The sequence below is a fragment of the Trichosurus vulpecula genome, chromosome 2 (genome assembly GCF_011100635.1).
Source record: "Trichosurus vulpecula isolate mTriVul1 chromosome 2, mTriVul1.pri, whole genome shotgun sequence".
NCBI lineage: Eukaryota > Metazoa > Chordata > Mammalia > Diprotodontia > Phalangeridae > Trichosurus > Trichosurus vulpecula.
The window spans coordinates 257,873,854-257,900,478 of NC_050574.1; the positions used below are offsets into that span (position 1 = coordinate 257,873,854).

Here is a 26,625-nt window from a genome sequence, read left to right on the forward strand (position 1 = left end):
ATTGTTCCACGTACAGTAAAACACTCCATCTTCCCACCTTAGTACCTTTGCAATCTGTTCCCAATATTCCTCCCTCTTTTTCTTCTCCTTTTGGAATACCTTCAAAGCTAAATTCAGATACCTGAAACTTTAAGAGGACTTTACAGAATAGGAGATTCCCTATTCTTGGTTTGTCTTCATTTTAAATATTCTGTGTATATCTTGTGTTTACTTGTCCATGGGCATGTTTTAACTCCCACCCCAAACTGCCATATAAATCCTGTGAAGACAGGGGCTGCCATACTTTTGCATTTTTGTCCCTAAAAATAAGTGTAAAATAAGTGGTTTTTGGTGGGTCCTAGGGCTGCGCCTTCAGTTTTTCCTGGTGAAGGCTGAATAGACAGGGAAGCCCTCACGCTGATGTGTTTAGAATTACAGGCTGACTACTCCAGCTCTTAACATTTTACAGATAAACTGTCAGCCAGGAATATAGTAACTTGCCCAAGCTCATACAGGTACTACACAGAATTTGAACTCAGGTCCTTTGACTCCAGTACCAGAACTCTTTCATTTCTGCCATACTGCCTGAGAAGGCCTCTTATTTGGTGGAATACTCCGATAGTCCGAGCATAGTTATAAAAGATTAAATAATGACTATCATAATAGCAAAATCTGTCATTTTGTCATCCACTTTGTGTCATCCACTTTGGCAACCACAGATCACTGCTCTTCACGATTTTTGGGAGAGGCATCTGCCCCTTGACGGCCTCCCACCTTCTTTTTGGTTTTTCTACACGTCTGGAAAGGCCAGTGCCAGTGTTTCACCCTCATAACAATTGTCAAGTGGCAAAGGGCATTCTACGCATGCGTTACAAATAGCCCTACAAGCCACCCCCAGCCCCTCAGAGGCAGTGCCTTGCATGGAACAAAACTAGCGTGGAGCGTGGGCTGCGTACTTAGCGTAGAGTCGGCTTTCCATTTGGCCCCGCCTACTAACGTAGACTCCGTGAGCGGTAGGCTACTGTACGTAATCGGCGTTCCCCAAGGTGAATGGCGGGGAAGTTATGTGTACGCCAGTAGCGCAGCCTTCACGGGAGAACGAGGATGCGGCTGCGCGGGTGATTGAGTGGGACTTTGTACGCCGGCAGCGTAGCCGAGCGTGGGGCGGGCATGCCGCCTCGACGCAGCTAGCGCAGCTGGTTTTGATGAATACGCTCTTTGGTGCAGCCGGGGTTTGGTACCGAGCGGAGAGGAGATGCACACGGCACTCGAGTGTGAGGTAGCTATAAAACCCCGATTTGTTTACATTCCCTCCCCCAGAACCGGCCCCATCCACTACGGAGACCGCGAGTCCCGGGACCGCGGGGGGTGGAAGCGGGCGGCAGAACCGGGGATCGTCGGCCGGGTCCCCGGGGGCTGGGAGGGTGTTGGGTAGCCAGGCTACGGCTTCCCCCCCTCCGTCCGCCCCTGCTGCTGGAGACAGCGGCGGCGTGGGAGAGGGCGGCAGAGCGGCGGGCGGTGCGCGGAGCTGTTTTACCCTTCACGTGCGCCCAGGAGCTCGCGCTGGCCGGGGCGGCCGTTCGCCGGCCAGCGGGGCCCCGGCTGTCGGGCTGCTGCCCGTCTCTTGAGTTGGAGGGAAGCCGAGGCGGCCGGGGGAGGGGCAGCGGCGGACGAGGAGGGGGAGTGGGGGGGGGGTGGTCGCCGGGGGAGGGCGCAGCCCTGCCCGGCTGGGCTCCACGCGACCACCGGCTTTACTTTAAAGCCCCGCCGTAGACTGCTGGAAGGAGGCCCGGGGAAGACGAACCCGCCTTTTATTAGCTTAACATGGGTAGAAGGGTAACGGCCGTGGGGGGCTCCCCTGTCGCACGAGCCCCGGGAGGGGCCTCTAATCTTTTTGTTAACCTAACCTAATGGAAGATTGATGGGGGGGGGGCGGTTTGAACGAAGTGGGGGCGAAGCCTTTGACTAAGGATTCACGTGGGAGGAATGGGTGGATTCTGGGGACGAAATGCGGGCGAGGGGCGGGGGCTTGTCTGGCAGCTCCGGGAGCTACGGCGTGGCTACCTCGCTTTGTTCCGAAGGTAGCGGGGAAACGAGTAAAGACGGGGGAGGGGGCTGCGGTGTAGACCCTCCCTCTGCCCTCCCCCTTCCAGCTTCGGATCCTGGCCAGCTCCTCCCCTCCAAGGTGAGGAGCACGAGGGGCTCGGGCCTGGCCCAGCAGCGCAGCGAGGCTGCAGTTAGGCGGGGTCTGCGTGACGTCGAAGCGCTTCCTCCGACTGCAGTCTCGGGTGGAGGCGGCTTCACGTGGGGCCTGAGACCGCGCCAACCCAGCAGGCTCCCAGCTGGGCCTTCAAAAAGTGCCACTTTTACGTGTTTTTATTTAAAATGTAGGACGTTTGTCTTAAGGCTTGTCTTGAACCTCGCTTTAAGTGAGAAATGTGGTCAGAAAGTCCTTCGAATGTAGCAGTATCAAAATAACAAATGCAAGGAGACTGGAATAACAATGTGACCTTGGACTATTAACTTGAGTTAGGCTAGACGGCCACTTGTGTCTCTTCCAACTCTTAACATTATATGTTTACTTGGGTTTTTTCTTGTTGGTTTTTGTGGGGGTAAACTTGTAACCACAAAAACTTTTAGTTTATTCCTAGTAGCTTCGAAACTGGAGAAAGGGAACCCTAAGTAGCTTAAATTTTAAGTAATTTATTATAATTCCTTGAATTTTTCAATGTTATCTTCTTTGGTGGGGTTGAGGAGGGTAACCTTGACCCACGAAAACTAAATTGTTGGTAGATTTATCCCTAGGAGTTTTGAAACTGGAGAGAGAACTTTAAGGAGCTTACATTTTAAAGAATATATTTGCTTGGCTTTGTGTTTATAAATCCCTGGCATTGCACAAGTGTAAATCCCACATTAAATTGATAAATACAAAAGTACATTGTTGGGGAGCACCCAGTTTCGAATTGCTTTAGATGTGGAGTGTAAATTGAAAAATAAGAATCTCAGTGCCTACACCCCGAAGTCTTTATTTTTACAAGTTTAATAATAGCTTATTTGGGTAGTTTTTATTGGGAATTTATGATGCCATAGTCTCTGCCAGTTCTGGAACTTGCCGAGATTTTTCTTATTGGAATAGAAACAGCCAGAAGCTTGGCATATCCTCAGTTACGAATGTAGTGTCTTTCAACACTTCGTAATTATTCACTTTGCCCAGGGTGCGTTAGGAATCACTGACGAGTTAGATGATGTATTTGGGTTAGATATCTCCCTTCTTCACAGCCTGACTCAAAGAGCAGTAATATAGTTGAGTCACGTGGAATATTTTTTCTGATACTGATGTAGCCACACTTTTGCATGATATATTTGTATACTTTCTATGCTTCAATGTAGCATTGTGCTGTTACTGTGTTTTTTTTTGCCCAGCAGCTGGATTCAATACTTGAACTAATTCAAGTAAAAGTACAATCATATTTCCGGATTTTTCTTTTGTCTCTTTTTTGATTCTTTCCATCGTTCCCTGTCATTGATTTGAATGCCGGGAAGACTTGTACCTATTGTTCACTTGTAGTATTGGGCCTTTGAAAGGTAATCATTTCATACTGGTTATTTCAAATGCCTGGCTTGGACAGAAAGGACTATTTTGGGTCGTCTTACTCAGGTCTTATTTCGTATTTTTGAAGACCATTTTTAGAACGTTCTCATTTTTCTTTCTTGACTCTGCTTTCATATTAAGCCAAATGAAATTAATTTTTAGCAGAAAAAGTCCTTAATTATTTTATTAATAATAGAAACCAGCATGCTTGGGCACATTGTAAGCATTTAGTAAATATTAGTTGAAATAAAATTTCATATCTCTTCCCCTTCCTGAAAGAAGACTGCTAACTGGAAAGCAAGATTCACGAATGGGAGATTTTGGAATATTGTGCCATGTAGAGGTAGGCTGAATGGTATTGGTCCAGTTAGTCCAAATGGCTGGTCTTGTGAAGAAGAAAAAAGAACAAAACAAGTAGGCTAGAAAAGCAGGTGGGGAAGAACCTTACTTAGCTGATGTACAGCCACAGAAGTCAGTCTATTCTATATTTACTGCTATACTCTTAGTAGAAACATTGTGGACACTTACAATAACCAATTATCAGAAAAGTTTACACGGGAAGCCAAAAGCTTGGCTATGTATACCAACAGCATAGTGGTGCCCCCTTGTGTTAATTTACTGCATCTTAAATTGAATTCCCTAGTTGTCTTTAAAATGTATTTTCCAAAAGCATGCAAGTTTTAGTTACTTGTATCATTTACCTAAAGCATTGCTCGTGAGGTCAAGGGCAGCATATGTTTAGCTCTTTTATATATCAGTCCATCTGATGACAAGTTTTAGGGTTGGGAGGGCAAACGAAATACATGTTAAAAAACAAAAGCAGGGAAGAGAATAGCAACTTCATGCGCCTTGAGTTTGTCTTTTGTCTACAAAGTCTGACACTTATATAATACATTTTGAGACCCTCTTTTCTCTGAACAATTGTATTTCATGATTCATGCTTCCTTGGTTAGAACAGTAGTTCGATTTTTTTCTTTGTTTATCCTGATTGGAAAATAAAACCTGAAATGATAAAACTGATGGTGTTTTATTTTTAAGTTTTAGTTTGTTGGTATAAACTATTAAGTGGGTAACCTTGAGACAATTCTAAATGTTTAAGATTAAGGTTGCATGCATTGACTGAACTGACAATACCTCATAGATGAAAAAAACTAACATTCCTGAATAGTGTTAGTTGAAAATTTCAACTTAAATTTGTGAATGGAATTAATGGCAAAATTAAGCTAGTACTTTCTGTTAAATTTGAAATTAAGATAGCTTTAAATTCACCTGTGGAAAATAAGACTTTAAAAAAAGATAAAACAGAAAAGAGGTAATTTCATAATGAGGAATTCTTTATCTGAAATGGATACATGTTATCTGAAGTGTCTAAGTCAGACAACCCCAAATATGCTAAAATTTACAGAAACCAAGTAAGTTTTGTACTTAGTGATCTCCTTGGAATCCAGTGATGCAGCCATTGATCAAAATATTTCTGGATCTCCTTTTTTGGGAATAGCTTCCAGAAACAGTTTGAACACACAAGACCTTGCCTATAGTTTCTTTATTTTTACTAAAAACAGTTTCCTCACTTCTTTGGAGAACTCAGATCTGCTCCCTAAGAGTGGCCCAGAAAAATGTATGGAAATAATATCTAGGGAAATTTGAGATTTTAGCTCTAAAATGGGCTGCTCAGAGGCACATGGCTTCTTCCACACTCCTGGTCCACAAGCCGCTGTTGGGTATATTGTAAAGGGATCGTTATTCATATGTGTATTAGACTAGATGAGATTTTGTGAAGTTTACTAATAGTCTAGTGCATATCTTCAACACACCTGGACTGTTGATATAGCCTGCTGGTGGGTCTGCCTGCTTTGTCTCACTCCTACATCCTCCAGCCACTAAAGTGATTTTCCTAAAGCTCAGCTATGACCACATCACCCTCCCTACTCGTAAAACTATTTGTTCCCTATTGTCTCCTGGACAAAATACAGAATGCCTTTTAGCATTCATAGTCCTTTATAATCTAGGCCCCTTCTATCTTTCCAGTCTTTGTACTTTATTCCCTGTCACATACTCCTAGATCCAGTAATACTAGCCTCCTGGCTGATCCATGAAAAAGACACTCCATCTCTCCTGGCATGCTTTCCTTCTATCAGTCTCCTGACCTCCCTGGCTTCCTATAAGTCTCAATTAAAATCTTTTCTTTACTGGTAAGTGTCTCCAGGCCTTCTTAATTCTAGGGCCTTCTCTCTGTTAATTGTTCTCTGTTCTGTATGTAGCTTACTCTGTATATATTTGCGTGTTCTTCATTATGTTGTAAACTTGAGCCAGGACTGTCTTACCTCTTTGTATCTAGCACTTGAGTACGATGCCTGGAACATAGTAGGGGTTTAATAAAGTTATATTTATATTGATGTTTTACTATAACAGCTGTCAAAGTGTTGATGAAGGGTGATTTCAAGAAATGTTAAGTAGAGATTCCAAAAAGACTACTTTAGAGGGGACAACTGATTTGTAGAGATTCTTAGATCAGGGTTAGGAAACAGGAGTGGATCTTCTTTTTTTCCAAGGTCTCTTATAGATCCGTTCAGTAAGAAAAGTAAGGCAACAAATAGTTAATGGCTACTCTATGTGTAGAGCACAGAATATTTGGTGAAAAAAATCTGCCATAAATAGAAATAAGATAACTTTTAATGATCCTTAAAAAAGCATAGTGTTGTAGAAGTCAGATTGAATTCAAATCTCATCTCAAACGTAATGGATGTATGACTAGATAACTCGTTTAACTTCTTAGAATATTTTTCTCTACTTAATGGGAGATTATTTTGTTTATACTACCTGCCACACAAGTGTGAAGAAAGCCTTTTATATACCTAAATGTTATATGTGTGAAATATTTAAGGAAAATACTAAAGATAGTCTATGCAGAGGTGTAGAGGACCTTAGAATTATCTGGCCTCACTGCCTTTATCTTACTTATGAAGTTATTCTCCCAAAGAAACTGCGAATGACTCTGTTGATGGGACAATGTCAGAATTTGTTTTAGATATTAAAATAGTATGCTTCAGAAGTACTGCATTAGGAATTTGTTATATCCATTGTGCTTCTCTTAGTGAATTAATCGCTTAAATTTGTAAATTGGTTTGTGGAATTAGATGTTCTCATCTGATGAGAAAATGCTCAGGCTATGACAATATCTCAGTGGAATATAAGAAACTAGTTAGTAAAAAATAATCTATAAATATTCAATCTATTTTAGAAACACTAAAAATGTATATTTTTGATTTGATGTGTATTACCTATGTATTTGCTTCCAAAGTTAAATATTAAAACCTGATTTGCTCCTCTATTCCTGACTACGTTAAAAAAAAAAGTTGGCTCTTGTTAAATAGCTATGTTGCTAGAAAATGTCAGGGTGACATTGTAGGGAGTAAGCATGGGGAATTATAAAATGCATGGGACAGGATATCTGCTCTTAAGCTCCTTGTAACTTGAAAATCAAACATTTGTTTTGGTGCTAATAAAACCAGCTACATGAGGTTGTTAATAGATGTTTTCCCTAAATTTATCCTTTTGCTAAAAGTATTCTATTAATATTTTATTAACTTATTGCCAGTGTGGTTATATTCTTTGTTCAGGGTTTCATAGTGCCATTCATTTGTCGAATCTTTATCTTGTAGGTAACGGTTGGGGGAAGAAATTCACTCTCACCTCAACCCCTACTACTCTTAATTAAAGAATTTTGTCCCTCTGAACTTGCTTATGTTGTGACTTCCCCTCTCCTCCAGGAATGTATCCTTTACTTTGATATATGCAGTAAGACTTCAATTAACAGGAACACTCCCCCCCCCCCATTCAAAAGGAATAAATTCTGTATTCAGTTTTTTGCAAATAACCCAATAGAGTAAGCTTGAAATAGGAATTCAGAAAAACAGCTTGTTATGACTTCAGTAAATAAAGATCTTTTGTGCTTTCTACAGCTATGTTTATTACTATATATTCTGAATTGTTTAGAATACTCAATTCTGACCTGGAGGCAAGAGCCTGTGTTTCAATAATACAATAAGTTTTGACAACTCACCGTGGTACAGGAAGTTAGATAGATTTTTAGTTCATTAATTTTATTCATAGATTTTGGTTTGGCACAGCAGATATTTCAGCAAATACACAAACCTCCCTATAAATGATCTCCAGAAGCATTCACTTGTTAACAAGGAATTCTAGCTTGTAATTTTGATATAGTACAATATGAACATTGACACAGGAGTCTTGTTGACTCTTAATGTTGACTTTGTCATTGTTAATGTATTTCAGAAAAATTTCATTGCTCAGGACACTGAGGTAGCCCAAAGTGAACTCTGGGAGGGATTCTCAGGTTCTCCATGAGGAGTCAAGGTTATCCCTGTTTTTACTATGTCCTCCCTATTTTTTCTCCTCCTCCTCTCCCCTACCATTCAACATATGGTCCAATTTATTAGTAATTCAGAGCAGGGCTGTCCAAAGTGCTGCAGCCTGCAGTGCAATTTATGCGGCTGCCTACAAGCATAGAAATTTACGTAAATGCTTTAGTAAAGGAAGCTGAGCTACCACAGAGCTCTCACTAAAATGGCAAATCAAAATATGTTGTCTAATGTTTCAATAAAAACCTAGGGTTGGACAGCCTTTATTTAGACATTTTAATGAGAAATAATAAGACCATAAGACAACCCAGCTTTTCAAAGTTAAACATTAAAAGCATGGAGAACATTGGGACTGTAAGTCATCATATCTCTGCTTTTTTTTGATGAAAGTACTAAAGTACCAGTTTTTCAGATGATAAATGTATAATCTTAAGTGAGAATGGGTATATTATGAAAAGGTGGCATCCTTTATCCACTGTGTTAATAATATAAAAAAAATTTTTTGATACTGTTGAGTCAAAAGGCATTGACAGCAAAAAGATAATTTTTGGAGTGTCTGAGAGAATTCAGAAACTCCTGTTCAGCCTTTGATTCTTGGGTAATGTTGCCAACAGATTTCTTGGTGTGTTCAGGAATTCATTTAGGGACATATAAACAAGTAGCCTAAGTACTGACTCCCTTCAATGGTAGGAGTAGGTAGTAGTGGTGTGGTCTCATCTAGAGCAGTAGTTCTCAAATTTTGCTCCAAGGACCCTTTTACATTTAAAAATTGAGGACCTCCTCACCCCACTGTAAAGAGTTTTTGTTTATGTTGGTTATAGTTGTTGATACCTGCCATATTACAAATTAAAATGTCTTATTTTATTATTATGAAAATAGTTTTGGCTTCTTAGACTTCTGAATGGACTAGTGGGTTTCTCAGACCACACTTTGAGAACCTGACCCAAAGGGAAGAACAGACTTAGCTCTGTGGGAGGTTGGAGAAGTCAAGAGGAGTGACATAAGGATAGGGTCCTATGAGTGGCAGGTACTCCCATACTTCTGAATACTGTTAGCTGAAGTATAGAGATGGCATTTATATTGGGGCAGAAGTTCCTTCTCTTTACCCTTGTTTTAGGGCAATGCTTCATTTGGTGTATACCATTTCAAACTAGGAAAATGCACTGCATTTAGAATCAGGACCTGGATTTGAATCCTTTATTGCTCCACCTAGTATGGCCAATGAGCATCACCTAACCTCTGGACCTTATTTTTCTCCGCATTTGTGAATGATGAAGTTGAATTAAATGATCTCTAGCATCCCTTTCCAGCTCTAAATCTGTGACTCTAAGTGCTGAGTTAAAAACCAGAGTGTGGTACTCAACAGCATTTTATTTTTAGTTTTCAACATTCACTTCCATAAGATTTTGAGTTCTAAATTTCCTCCTCCGTTCCCACCTTCCTGCCCAAGATGGCATGCAATCTGATTTAGGATCTACATATACATTCATATTAAACATTTTCACATTAGTCATGTTGTAGAGAAGAATTAGAACTAATGGGAGGAACCAGGAGAAAGAAGAAACAACAACAACAAAAAAGGGCAAATAGTCTGCTTCAATCTGCATTCAGACTCCACGTTTCTTTCTCTGGATGTGGATGGCATTTTCCATCATGAGTCTTTTGGGGTTGTCTTAGATCCTTGCATTGCTGAGAAGAACTAAGTCTATCAAAAGTAGTTATCACACAATGTTTCATCAATGTTTTCTAGTGATTGATCTTAACTTATTTTTTTTGATAGTTTTGTCATTCTTATAGTCGTGCTAGTTTAAAGTCCTCTGACTCATCTTTCTCACCATCTACCTTCAATCTTCAAGGTTTATTGATTTTTTTTTCTTTACAATACTTATAATCCACTTACTCCTGTCACTTCTATATCTCTAGTTTGAGGCCCTTAATGAATTTTTGTGAGGCAGCATGGAATAATGGATACAGTGCTAAATTTGGAGTGAAGATGATCTGGGTTCCAAATCTCTTTACTAAAGGTGGGCAAGTATGGGCAATCATTTAACCTCTTATCCTAAATTTCCTCCCCTGTAAAATGGGGATAACTCCTGTAGTGCCTACCTTAGAAGGTTAAGTTGCAGTGAGACATATAAAGTCATATAAATACCAGTTAATATTTTGCCTGGATTATTGTCTCCTAACTTCCTCCAAAGTCTTTCTCCAAAGAACATATTTGAGTAATCAGTATACCACAGTAATCATTTCCCTACTCAAAAATTAATAATTGTCGATAGCTTAAGTAAATTAAGTATAAAATCCTTGAGGCTGATTCTACTGTTACTCTTTAGCCAATCCACATTCTAGCTAGGATAGTACTACTTCACCATATACTAATCTGATAGCCCATTCACTCCCATCTCCTTGTTTGCTTAAATCATCATGGATACCACTCTGTTCTTCACCCTCAGCTCCTGGCCACCATATCTCTGTTGTTAAATCTCCCTTTAAAGGCCTTAGGTTTTGATAAAACAGTTATTCATAAAGCCTTCTCCCTTCCTCCAAAATCTTGGAACTCCCATTTCATTTTGTAACTCTTTGCACATAGACTACCAAGTTGTTTATTTTTAGGTATACGTCTAACCTATAGACAGCTCATAAGTCCCTTGAATGACTTAGACTGTCTTCATTTCATCTCTGTTGAATTGTTGGCCATGGAAAAGTGTAGGTGCTCATTTCCGCCATTTAGGAGTGAAAGTAACAAATTGCTTTGGTGGATCCTGGTGAGTGAGTAAATTGATTGTATAGTTTCTAAAATCACATAATAGGAAGTGACAGTCATACCACACGCAAACAAAAGCATTAGTAAAACTGTAGTAGATTTGTTCACCCAGCACATTTGGTTTGTCACTGTATTAGAAAAGGAAATTAAATTGGTCTGGTACAGCTTTGTCTTTACAAAGTCTTATTAGTAATGCCCTGGATCGTATGTTAATACTTCTAGGGGACAGCTATGTCAATTATGACTTGATAGTACATGTCACAAAATAAAAGTTACATAGAAATAGTGTAAAGTACAAACTAATTCAACCCAGAAAATTAAATAGTACATATACTGAGTGGGTAGAAATGAGTGGAAAGGTAACATCTCTCCTATAAGGTTATTTAGTCTCGTTTTTGAAGAAAATAAAAGCTTACATTTATTTAGCACTTTATTCACTGCAGAATAGTATTTTTCTTAATTTTTATTTATTTCATTAAGTATTTACCAATTACATGTTTTTAGCAATCATTAAAAAAAAATTTGAGTTCTAAATCTCCCCTTCCTCCTACCCTTCTCCCTCCTAGAGAAGGCAAGTGATATGCTTTTGATAATACATGTGAAGTCACACAAAACATGTCCATATTAACCATGCAAAAAAAAAAGCACAACCAAAATAAAACAATAAACAGAAAGTTAAAAAATGCTTGAATTTGAATTCAGAATTGTTTCTCTGGAGATGGATAACATTTTTTATCATAGGCCTTTAAAGTTGTCTTGGATCATTGTGTTAATCAGACTAGCTTAGTCTTTCACAGTTGATCATCCCTACAGTATTGCTGTTGTAATGTATAGTATTTTCCTGGTTGTGCTCACATCACTTCGCAGAAGTTCATGTAAGTCTTAGAAGGTTTTTCTGAAGCCATCCTGCTTGTCTTTTTTTTTTTTTTAATTTTTTAATGTGATTTTTTTTCAGTTGCATGTAAAAGAACTTAATATTTGTTTTAAAAATTTTGGGTTATATATCTCCAGCCCCACCCAAAGCCAAGCAGTTTGATAACATGGTAAGTCATGCAAAACATACTGTTCATCTTTTCTAATAGCATAGTAGTATTCCATCACAATCTCATACCACAACTTTTTTAGCCATTCCCCAGTTGATGAGAATCTCCTTACCAATTCTTTGTCACCACAAAAAGAGCTTCTGTAAATGTTTTTTATACTGATAATTCCTTTTCCCTTTTATTTGATTTCTTTGGGATACAGACCTACTAGTGGTAATGCCTGGTCAAAAAGTATGCATAGTTATATACCACTTTGGATGTAATTCCAAATTGTTCTTCAGAATAGTTGGGGAAGTTTGAAACTCCACCAACAGTATATTGTCGTTTAGTCATTTTTCAGTTTTGTCCAGTTTTTTATGACCCCTTTTGGGGTTTTCATGGAAGAGATAGTGGAGTGATTCGCCATTACCTTCTCCAGCTCATTTTACAGTTGAAGAAACTGAGGCAAACAGGGTTAAGGAACTTAGCCATGGTGATATAGCTAGTAAGTTTCTGAGGCCAGATTTGAACTCAGATCTTCCTGATTCTAAGCCTAGTGCTTTATCCACTCTGCCACTTAGCTGTCCTATAACAGTGCATTAGTGTGCCAATTTTTCCACATCACCTCCAACATTTGTGATTTTCCTGTTGTCATGTTAGCCAATCTGATAGGTGTGAGGTGGTATCTCAGAGTTGTTTTAATACCTATTTCTCCTAGAGCATTTTTTCATATGCCTACTGATAGCTTTGATTACTTCTGAAAATGGCCTGTTCATATTTATCAACTGGAGAATGGCTTTTATTTTTATAAATTTAGCTCAGTTCTTTATATGTGTGTGTGTATATATTTGAAAAATGAGGCCTTTATCAGAGAAAGTTGGTGAAAAATTTGTTCCCACTTTACTGTTTTCCTTCTAATTTCAGCTGCATTAGTTTTGTTTGTGCAAAAGCTTTTTAATTTCATGTAATTAGAATTGCTTATTTTACTTCCCATAATCCCCCCCCCCCCATCTCGTTCGGTCATAAACTCTTCCCTTATCCATGGATCTGACAGGTACATTTTTCCATGCTCCCCTAATTTACTTGTGGTACCATCCTTTATGTCTAAATCATTTATCCATTTTGACCATATCTTAGTATATGGTGTGAGATGGTGGTCTGTGTCTAGTTTCTGCCAAACTACTTTCCAGTTTTCCCAGCAGTTTTTGTCACGTGTTGAGTTCTTACTCTAAAAGCTTGGATCTTTGTGTTGATCAAACACTACATTATTATGGTCATTTACTACTCTGTATTGTAAACCTAAATCTATTCCACTGATCCACCACTGTATTTCTTAGGCAGTACCAGACTGTTTTGATGATTACCTTTTTCTAGTATAGTTTCTCTTGATATTCTTTACCTTTTGTTCTCCCAGATGAATTTTGTTACCACTTTATCTAGCTCTATAACATAATTCTTTGCTAATTTGATTGATATGGCACTGAATAAATAAATTAATTTAGGTAGGATTGTCATTTTTATTTTATTAGCTTAGCATACCCACGAGCAATGAATATTTCTCCAGTTGTTTCAATCTGTCTTTATTTGTGTGAATAGTGTTTTGTAACTGTGTTCATATAGTTCCCGGGTTTGTCTCAGCATTTAAGACTCCCAGGTATTTTGCATTGTCTGTAGTTATTTTGAATGTAATTTATCTTTTTATCTTTTGTTGCTGTGTTTTGTGGGTAGTATGTAGAAACACTGATAATTTATGTCGGTTTATTTTGTATCCTGCAACTTTGCTGAAATTGTTAATTGTCTCAACTGTTTTTTTAGTTGATTCTCTAAGGTTCTCATGTCATCTGCAAAAGGTGATAGTTTTCTTTCTTCATTGTCTATTTTTGTTCCTTTAATTTCTTTTTCTTGTCTTTTTGCTATAGTTAGCATTTCTAGTACAATACTGAATAATAGTGGTGATCTTATATTCAGTTTTGATGGTTAGGTGATTCTTGGTTGTAATCCTAGCTCCTTTGCCTTCTAGTCTTTTAATGTAGAAGCTGCTAAATCTTGTGTGATCTTGATTGTGGCTCCATTATATTTGAATTGTTTTTTTTCTGGATGCTTGAGGTATTTTCTCCTTGTCCTGAGAGTTCTAGAATTTGGCTGTAATATTCTTGGGAGTTTGCATTTTGGGGTCTCTTTTAGAAAGTGAACAGTGGATTCTCTCACTTTCTATTTTACCCTCTGTTTCTAGGATATCAGGACAGTTTTCCTTGATAATTTCTTGAAAGATGATGGCCAGGCTCTTTTTTTTGATCATGACTTTTAAGTGGACCAATAATTCTTAAATTGTTTCTCCTGGATCTATTTTCTAGGGCAGGTGTTTTTTTCCAAAGAGATATTTTACATTTTCTTTGAATTTTTTCCATTCTTTTGATTTTTATGGACCTATTTTCCTGAGTGAGCTTTTGTACCCCCTTTTCCACTTGGGTGTCTTTACTTTTTAAGGAGTTGTTTTCTTCAGTGAATTTTTGTACCTTTTCCCACCATTTTTCTCTCTTTACCAAGCCATTGACTCTTATGATTCTTTTGTTTCACTCTCATTTTCCCCCTCAGTTTTTCTTCTACCTCTCTTACTGGATTTCTAAAATCCTTTTTGAGCCCTACTAGGTATTCTTTTTGGAACACCCATTCACATTTTTCTTTTCAGGACTCACATGTGGCCTTTTTGACATTTTTGTCCTCTTTCGAGTTTGTGTTTTGATCTTCCCTGCTCCTGTAGTATATAATGTTTGTTTTTTCTCATTTTCTAGTCTATTTCTTGACCTTTAGTTAAATTATTTTGTTGAAGTTGGGCTCTGCTCCTGAGGTGGAAGCACTGTCCCAAACTTCAGGTTTTTCATGCTTTCTTGGCAACAAATTGGATTTGGAGGTTGAGGGTGAAAGGAAGTAAGAAGTCAAGGATGACACCTAAGTTGTGAACCTGGGAGACTGGGAGGTTATTGTTGTCCTCTCCACTAATAGGTTTGGAAATGGGGAGAGTTTGATAGTGGGGAAAGATAATGAGTTTGATTTTGGACGTATTGAATTTAAGATGTTTATTGGATATCCACTTGGAGATGTCTATAGGTAGCTGGAGATGAGGACTGGAAGTCAACTGAGAGGTTAGGGCTGGATAAATAATTTAAGAATCAAAGTAGAGATGGCAATTGAATCCATAGGAACTGATGCAATTGTTAGTAAAGTAGTACAGAAGAAGAGGCATTAGGGGATGACCTTAGGCGACACTCCCTGTTAGCAAGGGTGATCTGGATGAAAATCCATCAAAGGAAACTGAGAAGGGGAATGCCTGTAAGAACAATGCTACTTGCTGCTACTGTGGCTGTGTGAGGCCAGTAATTCCAGCACACAGGAGGGCTGCTAGCAGAGGTTCTTTGATCTGCTTTTCTAAGGAAAGCAACTTAAAGGGGTTTACAGTCTCACTTTAATCAGACATACATGTATCATTCACTTTGTTCAGGGGAAAAAGTCAGCACCCTGAACTTAAGAGCAAATACAGAGAAAATATAAACAGAGCAAATAACACAAATCAACAGACAGGCTTCTAGCGGTCTGACCAAAGCTATACATACATAGTTACCAGAGAGAAAAACACCAATATCTGGGTTTTCAAAGCCAAGTGGCTCCTTAACAGCTACCTAGAGTCTCCACACAGACACTCTTCCAATGAGCTAGCCCCAAATAAAATGCTAACCTCAAAGTATGTATACATACTTCCTCAGGGGTAGAGCACTTTACACCTCTGGAGGGCTTCACACCTCTGGTGACCTAACTAACAAAAGCGTGAGGGCCTTCCTACAAACAAAGACAAGACTCAGTCAAAGGCACTTGATTGCCTTAGTGCTGAGAAGCACTCCAAAACAGAAGACAACAAAAAGTCTTGCTTGCCATTACAATGCCCAAGAACCTAAAGCTAAGGTAATATCAAGGGGAAGAGGGTGATTGACAGTGTCAGGGGCAGCAGAGTGGTAAAGAAAGATGAGGATTGAGAAGAGGCCATTGGATTTGTCAATTAAGAGATCATTAATAATGTTGGAGAGAGGAGTTTCAGTTGAATAATGAGGTCAGAAGGCAGACTATAAAGAGTTAAGAAGAGTGAGAGGAGAGATGGAAGTACCTATTGTAGACAGCCTTCTCAAGAAATTTTAACCACAGAAGGTACAAATATGGGATGATAATTATCAGGGATGAAAGGATCAAGTGAAGGTTTTTAGAGTATGGAGAGACATGAGCATGTTTGTAGGCAGTAGGGAGGTGGCCAATAGACAGAGGTTGAAGGTGAGAAGGTAGGGATGATAATGAAGGCAATCTGCTAAGAGGAGGATGGGATGGGATGGGATGGGATCACTGGGAGCCATAGATAGGTATCTAAAGGAGCTAGGGCTTTTAGTGAACTGCAAGGTCAATATGTTTCAGTAATGTGATATGGCAGCCAAAAATAGCTAAGGCTGCATTAGGAAAGGGAATATCTTCCTGTTATTGGGAGCTGATTATCCCATTGTACTCTGCCCTTATCAAATTGCAACTGCAGTGTTGTGTTCAGTTTTGAGTACCACAGTTTAAGAAGGGTATTAAAAAGCTGGAGCGTGTCCAAAAGAGGGCAACCAGGAAGGATGATGAAGGGCCTTGGGATCATGGCATTAGGATCACCTGAAAGAACTGGGCTTGTCTAGCCTTGAAAAAAGAAGACACACACTAATCTATGTTCAAATATTTGAAGGAATGCGTTGTGGGAGAGGGAGTAGTTCTGTTTGGCCACACAGTGCTGAACCAGGAACAATGGATGGAAGCTGCAAAGAGGCAAATTTAAGCTTCGTGTCACAAAACACTTCCTAATAATTTAAGAATTGTCCAGAAATTGAATGGATACATCAAGAGATTGTGAGTCCCCTCTCCTTGGTCTAATTGAGAAAACCTATATTCCTAGTAGGTGCTTACAGAGGCTCCAGCAGAAATAGCCCTTTAATTTTGTAATGTCATGGTTTGTTTAGTGATAATTATGTCAACTTCATGTAACAAAATGATATCTTAAACTGAAGCTTTTTGTTTATACTTAGTATGATTTGTCACTAAGACTTGCTGTTTGTAAAACCTTCTAATTTCTTATTAGACTATTAAAAAATTTTAATGTAATGATGATGTTGCTGATGCATTATTGCCTTCCTTTATCTGCTTTAATCAGACTTCAGTATGTATTCGCACACACGTGGAATGTTTTTGTTTTAAAATGGTTCTATGACTGAATCCCATTTGCCTAAGGAAATCCCAGATATTTATAGAACTCTTGTCGCTGTAGGACCAGGCTGTCCGAAATTTGGGTCTGCATGCCGCCTACAAGCATAGAAATTTACATAAATGCTTAGTAAAAGCCAAGCTACCACAGAGCTCTTACTAAAATGGCAAATCAAAATATATTGTCTATGGTTTCAATAAAAAGCTAGGGTTGGACAGCCCTGCTCTAGGACACTAATTATTTTACGATTAGTAAATTGTCCATTGTAACCTTTCTCTTTTGTATGGACCTTTTCATTTATAAAGTGGCTAGGTGGCACAGTAGTTAGAGCACTGGGTTTGTAATCAGGAAGACTCCTTGAGTTCAGATCAGGCCACTAGACACTTACTAGCTGTGTGACCCTGGGCAAGTCACTTAGCTCTGTTTGCCTCAATTCTTCATCTGTAAAATAAACTGGAGACAGAGCAAACCACTACGGTATCTTTGCCAAGAAAACCCCAAAATGGGATCAGAGTCAGACATGACTAAATGACTGAAAACTAACAACAAAATTTCATTTATGGTTCATAGTGTTAGAGCTGGAAGAGACTATAGAGGCTATCTGGTCCCATTCTGTCATTTTGTAAATGAGGAAACAAAACCACATAGATAGTAACAGTAGAAGAATTTGAATCCAGCTCCTTAGACTCCAAAACTGTTTGTACTGTACAATACTGCTTCTTTCTAATAGCTGATGACCCTTGGTAATTTTTAATAGTTTGCAAAGTTATGTTTTTATATTTCTTGCAAAGTTATGTTTTTATATTTCTTACAAAGTCTCAAAGTATTATTCAAAAACAAACTATTGATGATAATGATGGTCATCTGTACATTTTACCTTGAATCTACAACCAGCTCTTTAGCTTCTAACTTAGTGGATTTGATACAGACTACAGAAAACTATATCAGTCTGTTTAAAATATTCCACATTTATTCATCTAACTGTTGATTTGACAGTTTGCTACCCAGTTGTACCAATCAATATGGATCTTACCCAAGTAAAGACTGAATATAAATCAGGCACTGATAATTTGGGGACTGCCTTGTAACAGTGATTTATGTTGTCAAGTTCTTGTAATACCGAATGTCATTGTTATAATAAATAATATAAAAGCAAAAATGGCATAAACAATTCAACAACCAGTAACAACTCAATACCTATGGTCAGTGTGAGATTTTACTATATAGTGCTTAGGCGAGATTACTCTTAGTTATGAGGAGGAGGAAGTATTATCTAGATGGAGTTAAAGAAGAAGGGTTTTTAGTATAGAGGAGTGACATAGGTATATACAGTGGATTGAATATAGAAAGGATGGACAAAGAACAGAAAGTGCTGAGGAAGCATTTATATAAATAAAAACAGTATTAAAAGGTCTTTGGGTTTTTTAAGATATATTTTCCCCTGTAATTGGAAATTAATCAGTCTCTCTCTCTGTTTTTCAGGAAGATCAGAAATGAAGGTACACATGCACACAAAATTTTGCCTCATTTGTTTGCTGACCTTCATTTTCCATCAGTGTAATCACTGCCATGAGGAAGGGCATGACCATCACAATCACAACCATAATGATTACCAGATCTCAGAGGCACCATATCTCCATGGTGGTATAACAGAATCGGAGGCAAGCAAGTTTTCAGTGCCGGATGCTGAAAATGAAAAAAAATACTACATTGAAAAACTTTTTGCTCGTTATGGTGAAAATGGAAGATTGTCATTTTTTGGTCTGGAGAAACTTTTAACAAGCTTGGGCCTTGGAGAGATAAAAGTAGTTGAGATTAATCATGAGGATATTGGCCATGATCATGTTTCTCACTTAGATGTTTTGGCGGTTCAGGAAGGAAAACATTTTCACTCTCATAACCATCAACATTCCCATAATCACTTTAATTCAGAAAATCAAACTGGGACTAGTGGAACATCAAAAAGAAACCACAGATGTGAACCGGAAAAAGATGCAGCTGAAATACCTGTAAAATCTGAAAATAAACGTTCTCATGATCATAATCACCACCCCCATCACCACCATCATCTGCATCATCACCCTGACCATAACACTACACACCACTCTCATAATGATTCCATGACTCACAGTGAGCATGGAGAGCCAAGCCATGAACCATCATCTGAGACTAACACAACTCAGGAGCAAGCTGAAGTTAAACTTCGAAAGCCCAAGAAGAGAAGAAAAGGAAAGAAAAACAGTGAAACTTCTCAGGGTGAACAGCATGAGCATAATCGGGTCCACAAATATGATCACGTACACCTTCAAGAGCATAATGGCCATGATAATGGCCACAATGGCCATGGACACCAAGGTCCTGATTCTCATAATGAAGATGAACATCAGCATGTTCAAAAGCGGGAAGCCCCACACAAGCAGAACAGTGTGAAAAAAAATGCAGTACATGCAGCATGTAGTCACAGGGATCATAATCATCATGAAGAGGTAAGTGTGAAGTGAATTCGTTCATGTTTCTACAGAACATTTCCAAAAAGCAGTAAAACACTAGAGTCAGATGTTAGAGCTTTAATATATACTCTTTATTTCTTCCTTTTTCCCCGAGTGTGTTTCTTTACCATTTAAAGGTTTATATTCCGGTCCAGAATTTTTTTTGGGGGTGGGGGGGAACTGTGTTCATGTCACTAGGTATAACTCATCTATATAAGTATTATCGATGCCACTTTTTTTGCTTCAGTTATTTTTTCACTTGTCAGTCAGTGAAGGATTGATAGGTGCTTACTATTTCCTAGGCACTGGAAATGCAAAGAAAGACAAAAACAGTCATGTCCTCAGTAACTTATGTTGTCATGGTGGGAGGAACACCCATGTAAATGACTAAATATATATGTGATTTGTGCAGAATGTAATCTAAGAGGGGAAGGCACTATTGGTTGGGGGCACCAAGAAGGGCCTTTTCCCAAAGGTGAGATTTGAACTGAGTCTCAAAGAAACCAGGGAAACAAAGAGGATGCAGTGAGGAGGTGTAGTATCCCAGTCATGTGTAAAGCCAGTGTAAAGCACAGACTTAGAAGGTAGTGTCCTGTATGAGCAACAACAGTTAGGCCAACAGAGCTGTAAGAAGAGTGATGCAGAAAAGGTCCAGGTTATGAATAGCTTAAATTCCAAGCAAAGAACTTTATATTTGATCCTGGTAGTAGTAAGGAGCCACTGGAATTTGAGTTGAGGGGAGAGGAGAGTTGTCATGAGAAGACCTATGCTTCAGGAAAATCACTTCAGCAGCTGATTGGAGGATGGGCTGGAGCCTGAGACATAGAGGCCAATTAGAAGGCTACTGCAGTAATCCAGGCAAGAGGTGATGAGAGAATCAACTAGGGTTATGACTGTTCGAGGGAAGAGAAGGGGGCAAATGGGAGATGTGGCAAAGGTAGGAATGACAAGGTTTGGCAGCATGTTAGATATTTGGGATGAGTGAGAGTGAGGAGTTAACTGAGGTTGAAGTCTGAGTGATTGGAATGCTGATGGTGCCCTTGACAGCAATATAGAAGTTGGAAATGGTGCAGGACTTTGGGGCGGGGGGGGGGGGGAGATTAAAATGCATTTTGTTTTGAACATGTTAAATTTGAGATACATACTGGACATTAATTCTGTGTGTCCAAAAGGTAGTTGGTAAGGCAAGGTTATATCTCAGACTGGTGATACATACATATATACACCTGGGAATCATCAGCATAGATATAATGGAACCCGTGCAGTTGATGAGATCACCAGTGTAGTTAAGAGGGAGGGAAAAAGAAGAGGATTTGGGAAAGAGTCAAATCAACAAGCATTTATTAAGCACTTAATACAGGCCAGGCATTGTGCTAAGCCCTGGGAATTCAAAGAAAGGCAAAAACAGTTCATGTATTCAGGGAGCTCACAGCCTAATGAAAAAGTCTTGGAGTGTGGGGGATACACCCAGAGGTAGTGAGCGTGACATGCATGAAGATGTAGCAGAGAAGATTGAGAAGGAACTGTCAGGCAGATGGGAAGAAAACCAAGGGAGGCAAGTATCCTGAAGACTGGAAGATGAGTGAGGTGGAAAGGGAAGGTGATCAACAGTGTTAAATGCAGCTGTTAATGAGGACTGAGAAAAGTCCATTAAATGTAGTAATAAAGTGATTGTTGGTAGCTTTTGGGCAGTTTTAGTTGAATGATTGGTCAAAAGCCAGACTACAGAGGGTTTTGAAGCCACTTAGAGAAAAGGAAGTAGAAGCAGCTAGTATAGAAGGCTTTCTCAAGGAATTTAGCTGGGAAATATAGGAGAAATAGAGCATGAATAGCAGGATCTAGTTAGGCATTTTGGATGGGGATATGCTGGACCCATCAGCAGTGCTTTAGAACAGGACTTGTTTTATTGTGGTGTTTATTGTTTGTCTAGACCAGGGATAGGCATATTATGGGCCACTTACTTTTGTGCAGCCTGTGAACTAAGAATGGTTCTTAAATTTTAAAATACAACAAAACTTTTGTTTAAAAAGATATGTATAAATTGAGATGAGGCCCTCGGCGGAACAGTTGTGGGTAGAGAGGTACTGTGAGAGGCTTGCATGAGAAGAGTCTGTCTAGGGAGAGGCAAACGAATTGATCAGAGAGAAGTAGCTAGATGGTGCAGTGGGTAATGTGCCTGGCTTGGAGTCAGGAAGACTCATTTTCTTGACTTCAACTCTAGCCTCAAGCAGGCACTTTTAGTGGTGTGATCCTGGGCAAATCACTTAACCCTATTTGCCTCAGTTTTCTCATCTGTAAAATGACCTGGAGAAGGATGTGGCAAACTGCCCTAGTATCTTTGTCAAGAAAACCCCAGATGGGGTCACAAAGAGTCAAGACACAACTAAAACGATTGAACAACAAAAATCAATTGCTTTGTTGCAATGAAAGCCCACTTGAGATTAAGTAACATTTGTAGTGGACCCATCAGCACAATTTAATGTTTTTCTCCATTTTTTCCTCAAATGGAGGCGGATGAGAGTTTTCAAAGTTGGGCTTTTCCAGAGAGTTGAAAAAACTAGAATTTTTTTTGTTTGGTTTGGCTTGATTTTTAATTATACACAAAGTAAAGTTGTATGGCATAGAGAGTGGGGCTATCCTTGGAGTCAGGCAGACCTGACTTCAAGAACTGTCTGTAAGCCGAGGGAAGTAGTGCTCCAGTGCCAACGTGATGATGGAGTTCCTCACTGGAAAGTCCTAACCCAATGAAGTGACAGATTGGGTGAGTTGGTTAAAAAAAAAGCTAAAAAAACCCCATGCTTTTATATAGTTTATCCATTTGAAAAATTCAGAACATCTAAAAATGCTTCTTGGCTTTTAGTGACTAACCTCTGGTAGCTCTTTTTCCTAAGTGTTTATTAATATAGTATATGAATGTAGTATTAGTTTAGTAGTAGGACCAGCTCCTGGATCCTTCCTGCTACCTACAAACATACCTATGTCTATCCTACCTATGCAAGTGCTCACTAGATATTACCCTCTTTCTCACTTACCCTTCCCAGGTAAGCTTCTGGAGAAAACCTTATTTCTCCATGAACTGATTTTATTTACTCTCTTTTCAGTGGTGTCAAAACCCTCTGCATCATGGCTTTCAGTCGCTGATCTTGATCCAAACTCAAGCTCTTAGTTCGTAGCACTGGCCTTTTTGCTCCCAGGGTAATTGGGTCCAGGTCCTTTATTGGAAGATTTTTAAGAGGAGAGGGAGGATACCCAGTTTTGAGTCGAGTTTCCAAATTTTTCCTGGCATTTTCTTATCTGTTAAGAAATATTCATTGCTTTAAAGGCATACCTATGCTGAGAAACTGTTTGAAAGTCATTTTTCTGTATAGATTTTTTTTTATCAGTGTGAATGCCTTAACATTTGAGGTAAATATGCTACTTTAATTTAAAAAAGAAGTTCTTGAAGCAGAATTACAATCAAGTTTGTTATCACCCTTGGTTCAGAATGCTCTCTCACTTTTTGCACCTTGAACACACAAGTAGTATGTGATGCTTAAAGGTATGGTCTAAGGATCACCTGGCAAACGTGCAGCGATGTTTATAAGTGCACAAAAGGCCTTAGCACTTGGGAACGTCATGGTAAAGACAGTCCTGAAGGACAAGGATAGCCCCTCTGTTTTGTCTTAGTGTTTCTTAGTGTTTTTTGCTGATCGATCAAAGCGCCCCAGTTGGTGGGGCCATCTTTTTTCCTGCTGCTGCCTCCTAGTCAGTGCTCAGCACCCAGGGCAGTTGTGCTGATTTACCATCCCTTGGTGGGGGGAGGACTTCAGTAGCAGGTGTTATTTTTTTATATGTTTATAGCAGAAAAACTGAAATGCTTTCCACAGATTTTTATACATCCTATTGTACAACTAAGTGTTTGGCATTTTGAATTTATGATAATACAATTAAAATTAAGAGTTATAGGAATATTATCCTGTCACAGTTTAAGTTTATAATATATATCCATTTAGCTTTTTCTTTTTCTTGATAGTGCTTTTTGTATATTGAAATGGGCTTATTTCTTTGCAGTGTTTGAATGTTACCCAGTTATTACGATACTACGGTCATGGGGCCAACACTCCAATTTCTCCTGATCTCTTTACGTATCTTTGTCCTGCGTTGTTGTATCAAATTGACAGCAGACTTTGTATTGAGCATTTTGATGAACTTCTATTTGAAGATATCAACAAGGATAAAAATATGTTCTCTGCGGATAAGGCAAATATAGGTGCATCAGGTAAGAAAGACTGTGTTATCCATTTATCCTAATTAAAATATATCCCTACACATTTTTACTGTTTTAAGCAAAGCTTGGCGTTTGGTTTTTCTTCTCAGGGTCTGTGTGTATTTTGTATCGAGAAAAGCTGGCAGTACACTTACCTCTCAACTGGGTCAGAACTTTATTCAAGTCAAGACATTAAGCATTTATTAAGCACCTATTGTGTTCCAGGCACTGTGCTAAGCTCAGGCTCTGCTACTCATCAGTAATACCCATCAAGGGTAGAGAAATGGAGTGGAAATGATAGAGTATGATCAAGTCTGATTCTAATGCAAAGGTTATTTTTAAAAATCAAGTTACTTATATAGGCAGACTTTTCTCATAGCTAGAGAACTGATTTAAAGATTTGGCACAAGGGATAAGGAAAAAAGGGTATTCTGGATCAAACAGTTTAAAACGGAGACCCTTCAGGTTCAATCGTGAGGATAATTTTTCTTAATTATTAAATACAGATATAGCCTGTAAAAAATTTCATGATCAACATTTCCTAATAATACATTATAACTGCCCTGCCATAATGTTTTGAAACTCTAATGGGGTCACTTGGCCTAAGACATTAATTTCTCAGAACTTCTTGTTCTGTTACTTCCCCTAGTATTGCTGAAATATGGCACCTGAAGTTTTAGATTGACTTGATTTTAGAAAGATGAAGGTTGGAGTAAGATGTGATTGAAGTCAGTAAAATTAAAATAAGTTGTATACAAATTCTTTATAACAGCTTCTTAAATAACTTCTTAAGCCTTGAAACAAAAGATTTTGAAGTAATATTTTTATTATAAAATAAGAACACATGCATAGAGAATTTTAAAAGTGTCATTCCCAGAGGCTGAGTGGACAGAGAAAATGGAGACCAGTAGAATTGAGTATCTAGAGGGGGTGCAGACAATAACCAAGTACCACTAATTTGGGTAGATGAGCTGAATCCCTGGTCTAGATTGGAGGGTGGGCAGGCAGGTACCCTTTTGGAAAGTAAAACTTAGGAACTTGTGAAGTTTCTTAAAGATCTGGACAGTCAAAAAAGCAGAATTAAAGAAGAATAGTTTAATGAATAGATTGTAAACTGTGATCTTGAGTTGAGGCTGTTTGCTTTCTCTCCTAGTTCCTTTGGGGTGAGGGAGGGTCAAGGCAGGGTTCCTAGGCTCGTGTTTGCAGTCAGAGAGAGGCAGAATTTCAGGAAAAGCATTTGATCCTGATTACAGCAGGAACATGGGGAGAGGTCTTGTGGAGAGTTCTTTCGAAGTTTCTTTAATCATATAGTTTTTTTTTTTCCTCATTAAATGTGAAGAAAGTCTTTTCTCCTCCCTCTTCTAGATATTAAAAGCTTTTTTTCCCCTACCCTTCTCTCTCCCCAGCCTCCTTATTTTTAGGAAATAAAATATTTTTAAAAGTTCTAATTTATAGTTTTGATATCAGTGGTGAGTTATGATTTTCTAATTAGCATTTACTATTTAATATTGCCATAATCCATACATGCTTATGAAGATTTTGACTGATGCTTGAATGAACTTAGTATTAACAGCTATTATGCTGAAAAGAATTTAAATAAACTGTTCTTGTTCTGAAAACAAATATACTATTAATAGTGAATATTGATTATTCATTTGCAAGTGCTTATTAGCATTGTTAGAAATGAAGCTTGAATTAATTTTGTCCTGATAGATGTTAATAATTGTTAGAGAATGCCCTGCAAGTAATTATTTTTAATGGCTGCTGCATCATTAAGAAAGGTTAACTTGTTCTATATAAATCTCCTATACTGACACAGCTACTACCTCATTAACTTTGTTCAAAGACTGCTGTAAACCAAACTCTATGCTGCCAATGGAAGCAAATCGTTTGTTTCACAACGATAGACTCATTTAGTCATAGAGTTGACCCTAGCTTAATTACCGGGGTGGGGGGGGGTTGTGAAAAGGGCGCTAAGCATTTTCTGCCAATTAAAATGCTGAAACAGTGAAGAAAGCTGTCATATTGCACATGCTTTGAACCAAGTTAATTAGAAAGTTTCCACAGATGAGCGCTCCTTTTTAAAAGAATGCATTTCTATCTAGATAATGAGAAAGGGAGTTGGTGAATAACTAAGCTTGAAGATCTTGAACGTTTTAAGTGACCTAATTTGCACAATAAGTGAAGCTAGTTGTAGTCATTTAGTACTTTTTTAAAAAAATTATATCTGGTATCTTGAGTACTAATAAAGAAAACATTAGCTAGTTGAACTCAATCTACATATTCCTTTGGTAAACTTCTGAAAACAGACCTTTTTTTTGACCACTTACTTACCAAATAAATTAGGATTGAGCCAATAACTTGAATGGAGTAATTTGCTTTTATGATCTATAATATCTACTTATAATGTCCAGGTAAGTGACAGGATTCAAGTGAAAACAGTTTAAAATGTGGAAACTAGAATAGCAAATTAAATGCCTTTTGAAAATATTAAGTATATGGAATAGTTCTCTTTACCTAATTTTCATGACTTATCGATGCAGAACTACCTTCTTGAGGCTCTAAAAGTTTGCCAGAAGGATTAAGACTTTCTTCAAAATTGGTCAGTCCTTAAAAATTTTTTGATTCAAGCAAGATCTAATTTAAAATGAATATAAATTTAAAGTAAATAAATTGATAGGTCTGCAGTGGACTCAGTGTAAGTGAGGAACCATTTTAAGAAATAAGGGCAACCTTGTTTTGTATATGGGATGGAGAACAAAACAATTATAATTTATGCAAGAGACTTGTAACAACTTATGATGGATGAGTAGTATAGGAAGTTGTAATTCTCTGTCTTAGAAGTTAGACTGAGCGGTTTTTGTGTGTGACTGTATGGT

The 26,625-nt window shown here is 38.4% G+C and overlaps 1 protein-coding gene across 2 annotated transcripts in view; it reads left to right on the forward strand.

The window, feature by feature from the left end:
* Positions 1–1,027: 1,027 nt before the first annotated feature.
* SLC39A10 (solute carrier family 39 member 10) overlaps positions 1,028–26,625 on the forward strand; it is a 52,648-nt gene continuing 27,050 nt past the window's right edge. The window contains exons 1-3 of one of the 2 annotated variants that reach the window (XM_036743023.1): positions 1,028–1,258; positions 18,494–19,497; positions 23,551–23,758. In XM_036743023.1, coding sequence (XP_036598918.1) covers positions 18,505–19,497; positions 23,551–23,758 — 1,201 coding nt within the window. In that variant the 5' untranslated portion in view covers positions 1,028–1,258; positions 18,494–18,504. Of the gene's footprint in view, positions 1,259–2,124; positions 2,165–18,493; positions 19,498–23,550; positions 23,759–26,625 lie in introns of those variants that run through there. The other variant, XM_036743024.1, reaches the window with a different exon arrangement.